General features: G+C 41.5%; 2 protein-coding genes across 2 annotated transcripts in view; both read right to left on the bottom strand.

The window, feature by feature from the left end:
• ZNF777 (zinc finger protein 777) overlaps positions 1 to 12,020 on the bottom strand; it is a 45,579-nt gene that overhangs the window by 29,772 nt on the left and 3,787 nt on the right. The gene's annotated exons all lie outside the window — the stretch shown is intronic.
• The window catches only part of ZNF746 (zinc finger protein 746), a 20,921-nt gene continuing 19,096 nt past the window's right edge, over positions 10,196 to 12,020 (bottom strand). The window contains exon 9 of the mRNA XM_015572707.1: positions 10,196 to 11,179. Coding sequence (XP_015428193.1) covers positions 11,136 to 11,179 — 44 coding nt within the window. The 3' untranslated portion in view covers positions 10,196 to 11,135. The remainder of the gene's footprint in view (positions 11,180 to 12,020) is intronic.

Below are 12,020 nucleotides of genomic sequence, written 5' to 3'. Positions count from 1 at the left end.
TCGGTGCAGCCGGGGTCCAGGGCCGTGCCGGGGACGCGGGCTGCGCTTCCAAGGGGAGCCAGGGGGCCGGGTGCCCGAGTGAAATGCCCGCGCGCGGTGTGTGCCCCGAAAGAGCAGGATTCCGAGAATCACGGGGCGACGGAGCCGGCGGGGGCCAGACCCGTCCTGGGGGGGAAACTGAGGCCGGGCGGGAAGGCACTTGTTTACCCGAAGTCGGAGCCGCAGTCCAGGTCCCCGGTGTGGATGCTCTCTCCACCCGTGAGCAGGGTCCCCCACGCCAGGGTGGAGCTGGGAGCTGGCGACTCCTGTACCTGGACAGGTTCACTCACCTATTAAATGGGACATCTACCTACAAGGGAGCAAGAACTGGAGTTGAAATGAAGAAGAAAAAAGGAAAGAAAAAGTATAGGCAGGCCTTGTGGTTACAAGCGATGAGAAGACAGCTGGGGCTAACTTAAAGGGGAGGGGGGTAATATTTGTTCCCTAAGCCTTAGGGTCTCGACCCCTGAAAACACATCCTGCATGTCAGATATTGGCATTACGATTCGTAACAGTAGCAACATTACAGTTATGAAGTAGCAAGGAAAATCATTTTATGGTTGGGGGTCAGCACAACATGAGGAACTGTATGAAAGGGTCGCGGCATTAGGAAGGTTGAGAACCACTGCAAGGGGACCCCAGGGAGGTCAGGGGTGGAGCCTGCATGAAAGGCCAACGGGAGCAGGACTCCGTGTGCTGTTGGCTCCGATCTCTCTTCAAAAATGGAAACTTATGGGTAGAGATAAGCCCAGTGCCACCCAGCCCTGGCCCTTTCCTCCCCAGAGATCAGACTTACCACTTGTCTTGCTGCGTTCCCTACCCTCTATCGATAAGCAGTGCATTCCATTAGTATTGGTATTTTACAGTTTTGTGTGAATGATGAAATTCAGTCTATATCCCGTTGGAATTTGCTTTCTCCTTCCTCCCCCCTTCATTTGTCATGTTCCTGAGACACATTTAAACAAGCATATCAGGTTCGTTCATTTTAACTACTACATAGTATTTCATTGGATAAGTAAACTCCAGTTTACTTCCAATGTCCCTGAGGGGAATGAGAACAGACCTGCTGCTGGGAACATCTGCCTGCGTGTCTCTGTGCACCGTGACATGGTTGCTCTGGGGGAGACAGGGCCGCAGCACCCTGGGGACAGGAGCCCCTCGCCTTCCCTAGGCCCACCCGCACAGCTCACCAGCAAGCTGGTGCCTGGTGACATGCCCACCAGCCCTGGGTGGGGTCCTGTTTTCACATCTTTGCCAACACTCCCTGATAACGGACCCAGAAGCCTTGCCAGCACTATGACTGTGAAATGGTAGCGCGTGACTTTCCTTGGTATCTATATTAGTATTTCCCTGATCATTAAGAGAGCTGAACATCTTTTCATATTTACTAGGCATTCAGTTCCTTCCTCTGAATTTCCTCTTCATATCCTTTGCCAATATTTCTGTTGTGAAGTCTTTCTCATTGGTGTTTTTTGTTTTGTTTTTGTTAATCCTCACTGGAGGATATTTTTCCATTGATTTTTAGAGAGTGTGAAAGAAAAGGGGCGGGGGAGAGAAGAGAGAAACATTGATGTGAGAGAGAGACATCCATTGATTGTCTCCCACACGTGCCCCAACTGGAGCCGGGGATCAAACCCGAAACCTGTCCTTGACTGGGAATTGAACCCAAGACCCTTTGGTGTGCAAGCTGATGCTCTAACCACTGAACAACATGGGCCAGGGCGGTTTATAGGTGTTTTTATTTTTTAAAAGATATATTTTTATTGATTTCAGAGAGGGAGAGATACAAACATCAGTGATGACAGAGAATCATTGATTGGCCGCCTCCTGCACACTCAAGGTTGGGGATTAAGCCCGCAATCTGGGCATGTGCTCTGACCGGGAATCAAACCATGACCTCCTGGTTCATAGGTCGACGCTCAACTGCTGAGCCACACCGTCTGGGCTACAGGTGTTTTAAAAAAATTCTGCATATTGATCTTATCATCAAATCCTTAATGTGATTACTGATGTGATTGCATTTAACTCTGCCATCTTACTAGTAGTTTTCCATGTGTTCCAGATATTTGATAATTCCCCTTTTTTGTCTGCTCTTAAATTACTTTATTTAGGGTTTTTTTTAATCTACACAAATTTTATTAGAACTAAAAAGTGGATCTACCATAGCTTTAGGATACAAAGTCAGTATATATTATATACTTGCAATGAAAAATTAAAATAAAATTTTAAAACATCACTTATAATAGCATCACCAAAATGTTAAATAACTAGATATTAATATAGTGAAATATGTGCAAAAGTCTTTGTATTAAAAACTACAAACATTACAAGAAACTAAAACTATACAAATATGATAAATAAATACCATCATTATAAATTGGAAGACTCAATATGTTAAGATTGATTATAAATTGAGCCCAATTTCAATTAAAAAATATCTAGCTGGCCTTTTAAAAAATTTAAATTCTTTATAGTTTAAACTATTACATATGTCTCCTTTCCCCTCATTGACCTCTTCCCAGCCGTTCCCACCCTCCAGCACATGCCCTCACCCCCCTATTGTCTGTGTCCATGGGTTATGTTTATATGCATGCATACAAGTTCCCCCCACCCACCCAAACCCTCCCTTCCCTCCGAGGTTAGACATTCTGTTCGATGCTTCTATGTCTCTGTATCTATGTTGGTTCATCAGTTTATGTTGTTCATTATATTTCAAAAATGAGTGAGAACATGTGATATTTATCTTTCTCTGGCTGGTTTATTCTCTTAGCATAATGCTCTCCAGGTCCATCCATGCTGTTGCAAATGGTAAGAGTTCCCTCTTTTTTATAGCAGCGTAGTATTCCATTGTGTAGATGTGCTACACTTTTTTAATCCACTCATCAGCTGATGGGCACTTAGGCTGTTTCCAAATCTTAACTATTGTAAATTGTGCTGCTATGAACATAGGGGTGCAATATGTCCTTTCTGATGATGTTTCTGCTTTTTTGGGATAGATTTGTAGGAGTGTGATTATTGGGTCAAATGGAAGTTCTATTTGTAATTTATTTAGTTTTTTTTCATATGTATTTTGTTTTTACATGCCATAAACAATATTTCAAGAAAAATGATTTTAAGTATAATAATGTTACATGCAATAAACATTAATATTTCAAGAAAAATGATTTAAAATATATTACATGCACTAAAAATTAATATTTCAAGAAAAAAAGATTTTAAATATATTACCAAAATTGTACTAACATAGTATAATATCACAAAAATTGTAGAAAATATTAAAAATCTGCAAATAACAGGATTACTTCTATTATATCCTAAAATATTTTTTTTCCCTTGGTTCTATTTTGGCTCATCAGTTTATGTTGTTCATTATATTCCACAAATGAGTGAGATCATGTGATATTTATCTTTCTCTGACTGGCTTATTTCACTTAGCATAATGTTCTCCAGACCCATCCATGATGTTGCAAATGGTAAGAGTTCCTTCTTTTTTACATCGTGTAGATGTACCACAGTTTTTCAATCCTCTTATCTGCTGATGGGCACTTAGGCTGTTTCCAGATCTTAGCTATGGTGAATTGTGCTGCTATGAGCATAGGGGTGCATATCTCCTTTCTGATGGGTGTTTCTGCTTTCTTGGGATATATTCCTAGGGATGGGATTACTGAGTCAAATGGGAGTTCCATTTTTAATTAATTTATTTAGTTTTTTAAAAAGATTTTTAAATTGATTTTTAGAGAGGAAGGAAGGGAGAGGGAGAGGGAGAGAGAAAAACATTGATGTGAGAATGAAACACCCATCAGCTGCCTCCTGCATGCCCCTGACCGGGGATTAAGGCGGAAACATGGGCATGTGCCCTGATTGAGAATACAACTAACAACCTTTCCGTGCATGGTACGACACCTAACCAAATGAGCCACACTGGCCAGGGCTTAAATTATTTTTAAAATAATTATATTTTTCGCCATTCACTTATATCTAATTTTTAATGATTGCCCTAAGTTTTATAATATACATCTTTAATTTTTAACAGCCTACTTCACACACATTCTACCACTTCACCTGTTGTGCATCAACCTTACAACAAGTTATCCTCCACCCTTGTGCTTACATTTGATGTTTCTTAGTGTTATAATCTGCATAATGCACTGTTGATTATACGCATGACCAAAAATCTTCTCCCAACTATCTCAAGATTTTTCATGGTAGGTGTTGCACCAAAATGTATATTTAAATACAATCAAATCTAGTACTTTTCTTTTTAGGTTTTTATTTTTTTTCTGTCTCTTTTTGTTTATTTTCTTCCCTCCTCCAGTGCCATAAGGATAGTCCTCAACATTTTGTTATACAACCTGTACAGTTTCCCTTTTTCACAGGTCTTTAATCTAGAAAATTTTTTTGGCTTTTATTAAATTACATCTTTACTGAGATATAATTCAAGTAGCATAAGCCATTCATTTAAAGTGTACAATTCAGTGGTTTTAGTGTGTTCAAAGTTCTGCAACCATTATCATAACCTAATGTTTCTCATTAAAACTTCAAAGCATAAAGCTGGATTTATCAGTGTTATAATATGACCATTTTAAAAAATATATATTTTTATTGATTTCAGAGAGGAAGGGAGGATAGAGAAATAGAAACATCAATGATGAGAGAGAATCACTGATCAGCTGCCTCCTGCACGCCCCACACTGGGGATCAAACCCACAACCCAAGCATGTGCCCTTGGCCGGAATCAAACCTGAGACCCTTCAGTCCGCAGGCTGATGCTCTATCCACTGCACCAAACCAGGTAGGGCTAACCATTTGTTTTTTACTGGAGAGCTTATTTTCTTCCCATTTATGGTGAATATAGATATGTTTGGATTTTTTCTATTTTATTTTGCTTCTTTTCTTTGCTTCTTTCCCTGTTTTCCTACTTCTATTAGATTAATCAAGATTTCTTTATTCACCTTTTCTCTCTCTGCTGGGAGTTATTCTGCTTCTGTTCCTTTAGCAGCTATGATGAACATTTTATTTATTTATTTTTTAATATTTTTTATTTTTAAAATATATTTTTATTGATTTTGGAGAGGGAGAGAGAGATAGAAACATCAATGATGAGAGGAGAATCATTGATCGGCTGCCTCCTGCATGCCCCACACTGGGATTTGAGCCTGCAGCCCAGGCATGTGCCACAACCTGGAATTGAATCTTGGCCTCCTGTTTCATAGGTTGATGCTCAACCACTGAGCCACACAGGCTGGGCGCTATGATGAACATTTTAAACGTATTCGAGTTATAAAATTTAAATGGAATTGATATATCTGCCCATCCCTTGAAATCACAAGGCCCATAAGATGCTTTCATTGACATCATGCTCCATCCTTCTTACATGTTATTGTTGTTTAGTGTTTAGTTCCATGTTGTTGTGTCCACCCAAATTTGTTTTTATTGTCTTATAAAGTCAACACATGTTAAAGATTTACCCATGTTCACTAAATTTTTTTGCTAACTAGGCCCCTTACGTTCTTTCTTCTACTTAAAGGATAGTCCTCAGTAGTTTTTCAGTGAATGGTACATTCTCAATTTTTCTTTTCTGAAAATGTCTGTATTTGGTTTTGCTTGTATATGATAATTGATCAGGGTATAAAACTGAGGTTGAATTATTTTCCCTCACCACTTTGTAGGTGTTAGTCTACTGTCTTCTGACTTCTATTTTTTTATCATAGAAGTCTATTGTCAATCTAATAGCTTTTACCTTTTTAAAAAGTTTTTTTTTTTAATCCTCACCTGAGGACACATTTTCATTGATTATTAATTTTTTTTAGAGAGAGGAAGGGAGAGAGAAAGAAACACCAATGTGAGAGAAAAACATCCATCAGCTCTCTCCTGCATGTGCCCTGATGGGGAATCAAACCTGCAATCCAGGCATGTGCCCTGACCAGAATCAAACCACAGGACAACATTCCAACCGGCTGAGCCACCTGTCCAGGCTTAATATCTTTTTCTTTGATGTCAGTCTTTTTCTCTTGAATTTGAGTATTTTCTTTTTATGTCTTTTATCAATTCTTTTTTTCTTTTATCAATTCTTAAATATTGTCAGCTATTCTTTCTTTTCTTTTTAATAAAAGTTTTATTTAGATATAATTCACACACATACGTCATCCATTTAAAATGTACAATTTGCCCTAACCAGTTTGGCTCAGTGGATAGAGCGTTGGCCTGCGGACTGAAGGGTCCCAGGTTCGATTCTGGTCAAGGGCATGTACCTTGGTTGTGGGCACATCCCCAGTAGGGGGTGTGCAAGAGGCAGCCTGCCGATGTTTCTCTCTCATCAATGTTTCTAACTCTCTATCCCTCTCCTTTCCTCTCCGTGAAAAATCAATAAAATATATATATAGTTTTAAAAATAAAATGTACAATTCAATCGTTTTTATTCACTGATATGTGCAACCATTAGCACAGTCCATTTTAGAACACTTATTACCTCAAAAAAAACCCACCCCTATATGTTTTAGTTATCCCTACTCCTAATATTCTCCTCCACCACCAGCCCTATGCAACCACTAATATACTTTCTGTTTCTATCAATGTGTGGACATTTGTATGAATGGAGTCATATATCATGTGGTCTTTTGTGAGTAGCTTCTTTCACTTAGCATAATAGTTTCTAGGTCCATCCATGTTGTAGCATGTATTAGTTGTTCAATCATATTTTATGGTCAAATAATATTCCATCATATGGCTATACCACATTTTATTTATCCATTAGTTAGTTGATGGACATTTGGGTTGTCTCCAACTTTTGTCTATTGTAACTAGTACTGCTGTGAACAGTCATGTACTTAATTTATTTGCATACCTGCTTTCAAATCTCTCATGATGAAACTAGAGGCCCAGTGCACGAAATCTATGCACTCGGGGGGTTGGTCCCTCAGCCCGGATTGCAAGAGGGCGCAGGCCAGGCCAAAGGACCCGACCGGTGCACAATCAGGCCTGGGAAAGACACAGGAGGTTGACCATCTGGGGAGGGACTGCAGGAGGGCTCCAGGACATGGTCCAGCCTGTCTCTCTCAGTCCCTATTGGCCAGACCCCAGCAGCAGGCTAACCTACTGGTCAGAGTGTTTGCCCCTGGTGGTCAGTGCACATCATAGCGAGTGGTTGAGTGGCCTTAGTATATCATTAGCATGTTATGCTTTGATTGGTTGAATGGCCAACCCGACAACTGGACACTTAGCATATTAGGCTTTTATTTATTTTTTCCGTGTAAATGTGATCAGTTCTTTTTTTTTATTGTCTAAAGTTTTACACATGTCTCCTTTTTCCCCGATTGACGCCCCCCCCGCCCCAGCCATTCCCACCCCGGGCAAGCCCCCACTGCCCCAGTGTCTGTGTCCATTGGATATGCTAATATATATGCATATAAGCCCTTTGGTTGCACTCTAACCCTCCCTACCTCCCCTGCCATTTGTCTCTGGATCTATTTTTGTTCATCAAATTATGTTGGTCATTATATCCCACATATGAGTGAGGTCATGTGATATTTATCTTTCTCCGACTGGCTAATTTCGCTTAGCATAATGCTCTCCAGTTCCATCCATGCTGTTGCAAATGGTAAAAGTTCCTTCTTTTTTGTAGCAGTATAGCATTCCATTGTGCAGATATATAGGCTTTTACTATATAGGATTGCTGGATTGTATGACCACTCTGTTTAATCATTAGAGGAACTGCCAGAATTCTAAAGTGGCTGCCATTTTTCATTTCCACCAGCAGTGTAGATGAGAAAATCTGTTGAGATGTATGGTAGATGTTTGTAGGCTGTGCTCTTAACGTCTGTTTCCATCCATCATTTTTCTGTCTTTCATTCCGCGTGTACTTTCATCATCTCGCTTTCATTTGACTAATTCTTTTCAGCTGTGTCTAGGTCTGCTGTTTATCCAACCCATTGAGTTTTAAAATTTTCATTGACTATGTGTTTTATTTTTAGAAATTCTGTTTTCAAATTTTTCTTTATAATAGTAACTTGATTTTTCTTAAGGTTTGGTGATTTGTATTTACAGTGCCTTCCGATGCTTCTTCCACTTTCTGTCCTGTTAGTTTTATACCTTATGAAACTAATCACATTTATGTTCTATTTTGGATATTTATATAAATTCAACTTCTTGTGTTTTTTTAAAATATGTTTTTATTGATTTTCAGAGAAGGGAGAGGGAGACAGAAACATCAATGATGAGAAAGAATCATTGATCAGCTGCCTTCTTCATGCCCCCCACTGGGGATGGAGCCAGCAACCTTGGAATTGAACTGTGACCTGATTCATAGGTTGATGCTCAACCACTGAGCCACGCAGGCGACTCAACTTCCTGGTTTTTTGATCCTGCTGTTTGTTGTGTTCTCACTAATGGTGGACTGTTTCCTTGTGGGTTTAACATTTTAATTGTGAGCTTATATTGAACCAGTTTTGTGGTCTGGATTGTGGGGTAGTTCCTCCTGTTTCTGAGTTCCCTTCAGCCAGAAACCTCAAGTGCTAGCATTGGCCCAATTCCAGTTCTTATGTCAATTTATCAGCCCTGTGGGATGTAAATTTGAATCCCAAACTCCATGAGGCAATAGCTGTGGTTTTAGATTTTCAAGAAAGATACTGCCCCATCTACTACCATCACCCAGAGCCCAGCTATGGAGTTATGCCACTCAGATCTCTATTCCAGAACTTATCATTCAGCTGCAAGGAGTGATTCAGCTGACTGTTCCAGTTATTATTTCCTTCAGGAAATGCTTTGGCTTTTTAAAAAAATATTTTCGTTAATTTTTTAGAGAGAAGGAGGTGAGAGAGAGAAACATCATCGATGTGAGAAACATTGATTGGCTGCTGAGCCATCCCAACCAGAGAAATGCCTTGGCTTTTGAGGTAAGGCCACAGTTTTCTTGGGCAGCCCCAGCGCGCAGTGGGTATGTTCATAGGGCCTGGTCATTTCTGTCCAGCACAAGACTCCTCTACCAGGCAATGTTTGCTCTAGAACCCTGTGTTTGGTTGGTTAAAACTTTGTCAGAGCTGCTCACGTTCTGTTTCTGCTGCCTGAACCTGCTTCCTCTCCTCTCCTTTCACAGATGTTGGATCTATATCCTGTTCTGAGACTTTTCATGCAAAACCCCTCTTCCCCCTTTTACCTTTCATAGTCATTATCCTATATAATAAACCCTAATATGCAAATCAACCGAATGGCGGAATGACCAATCACTATAATGCACACTGACCACCAGGGGCAGATGCTCAATGCAGGAGCTGCCCCCGTCAGGGCCGATGAGGGGGCGGTGCCAGGCCGCCACCAAGGCGGGTGTCACCGGTCGACCCACATATTGGCCCTGATCACCGGCCCAACCTAGGGACCCTACCCGTACACAAATTTTGTGCACTGGGTTTCTAGTTCCCCAATAAACCTCTTGTACTTTTGTCTCAACATCTACTTCCTGAGGATACATCTTTTGGTATTGGGATGCATTTTTACTAAACTATGTATTTTCTGAAGACAAAGCCTTCAAGGGACTTTATTTGGAGGTGTCAGTTCCAACTCCTTACCCCACAGCAGGTAGGTACAGCAGCTCCTTGAATGCTTACAGTGGGTGTTTTGTCATTTCTGGCACACTTGGATTTTCATGTATTACTTTCTATTTTATCTTTATATTTAATATTATGTTATATCCCATTTGGAACTTCTAGATGTTTATATCAGGAGTGTGTTCAGGATATACAATCCATGATATGTACATTTTTTTTTTTTTACTTTTTTTGTAGAAAAGCAAGAATTTATTAACCACAACAAAAACATACTAGGGCAGTGAAACACGGAAGGGCATAGAAGACATAACAGGAGAGCCTGCATTGGGCTGCCTTAGCTCATTGGGAAGTCAGAGAAAAGGGGGAAGAGGGAGACTTGGAGACAGGTTCAGAGGATTAGCCTGGGATGAGCTGCTGCTGCCCATTGCTCCCCTGGCTGCAAGTCTCATAAGGTCCCTTAGAGCAGTGGGCGCCAACCGGTGGTCTGTGAGGTCTGAAAGGTTGGTGACCGCTGCCGTAGAGGTTAGGGGACACGTGCCAAGGGGAGGGGAATGGCATGGGTGTGCTCCCACCAGGAGCACACATTTTTTATTTTTTAAAGACAGAAATTGCATATATTTATTGTCTAAATTATGCTTTTAATATTTTTAAGGAATCATGTATACATTGTACAATACTCAGGGTTTTAAAGGAGTTTGACAATTATACCAAATCAGGAACTTCTTTCTATAGCTGTCAGGGAATAAAGCCTTCCTGTGTCTGTGAGTCTGTTGTCTCATTTTATACATATATCTTTATACACATTTCCAGGAAGATGTTATATACAAAGTCAGGGAGAGTCTAACAAGCTAACAGGAGTCTGAGCAAGGGTTCTAGAGAAACATGGGAGGCATCAGTTCTACCTGCAGAGACTGGGCACAGCTGGGGGACACTAAGCCAAGACCTGAGGGTAAGAAATATACCAGATGGCTGGGGGTGAGGGGAAGGGCAACACTATATGCAGCAGGAACAACACTAAACAGTGTAGACACATGGAACAACATGGCGCTCAGGGAAGGGCAGGCAATTCAGTTCACCTAGAGGGTGAGATGAAAGAGTTGTCCTGCCTGTGCTAAAATGCAAGCGCCTCTGCAAATTGAAAGGGGTAAGGAGACAGATTCTCCTCCTCTCAGAGGAAGCAGCCCAGCTGACATCTTGATTTTAACTCCATGAGATTCATTTTGGCCTCTGACCTCCAGAGCTGTCAGGTAAATCTGTGTTGGCTTTAGCCACAAAGTCTGTGTTAATTTGTCACAGTAGCAACATAAGATTAACACAGGAAGGGATCACTGTGCTATGGCCTAAACAGAATGCTTCAGAGCAATGGGTTCGGAGCGAGAGTTGCCAGGAGTCTGAAAACAGTGTTGGGTCTCCGCCACCGGTGGTCTCCCTAACTACTGATTGGGAACCCCCTTTTGGATGTCTGAAACTCAACTCCGCACCCTCCCTCATCTAAACCCTCTCCTCCCATATCGTCTTGAAGAGTGCAGCCGAGCCAGATGCTTCCAAGTCGTCCATCTAGTGAACCACTAAATGGCTGGGGGTTCTGCATGAAAAGTTTCCTGCATGCAGAGAACATGGGCAAGAGGGAGAGAAGGCATGAGAACTTGGAAGGGGGCTGGTGGTAGAGATGAAACAACTGTTACCTCTGGTTGGTGGGAATACGCATGTCAGCCTGGGTCTAATGCCATGGGGCAGACTTGACTCTGAGACACAACTACAGGCATTGCCCATCCTTTCCTCGCCTTGGCTGAGCCAGAAGATGCAAAAACATCCGGCATCAGCTTTGCTTTGATGTTCTGCACTTTTTCTCCTGACCTTCCTGTCCTCATGTGCGTGATATCAAATTACCTAAGACTAAATTACATTAACCCCTCCAAACGTCTCCAGAATCTTCCATTCATAGCTCTTAGGCACTGTCACTTCCCTGGGTCCAAGGTGACCAAGTGCCTGGGGAGCTGACCACACAGCCTTGGGGGGCCATGTTTAGAGGCATCAGTACCAGAGACGCAGATCTAAGAATGAAACCCACCAAACCACCTCAGTGCTGGTTAGGTTTTATTTTAACAGGGCATTTCCTCTTCATGTGTTTTTCAAAATATCAGTTATATCAATTAGAGGTGTAAACAGGTACAAAATATACAGTACAGAGAAACAATTTTCGTAACTAGTCTATTGCCTAACAAAAGTACACATGGGGGAGCCAAGTGAATAGCAGCCTTGGTCTCTCCTCTGTGGGGGGATAAGGGATCCAGAGGCGGCTTCAAAAAAACAGGAATGATTACTTGGGGACAGCACTGTGGTAGAATGAAGAAACCTGGGCCGATGTCCAATTCCACCGTTAGGATGTCAGCAGAGGAGCATCATCCATACCCAGCCTCTCAGACCTTGCTGGGTGTGCAC

This window comes from Myotis davidii, unplaced genomic scaffold (genome assembly GCF_000327345.1).
Source record: "Myotis davidii unplaced genomic scaffold, ASM32734v1 scaffold49, whole genome shotgun sequence".
Lineage (NCBI taxonomy): Eukaryota > Metazoa > Chordata > Mammalia > Chiroptera > Vespertilionidae > Myotis > Myotis davidii.
Note: the sequence above shows the minus strand (reverse complement) of the source record. Positions and strands in the feature narration are given on the sequence as shown.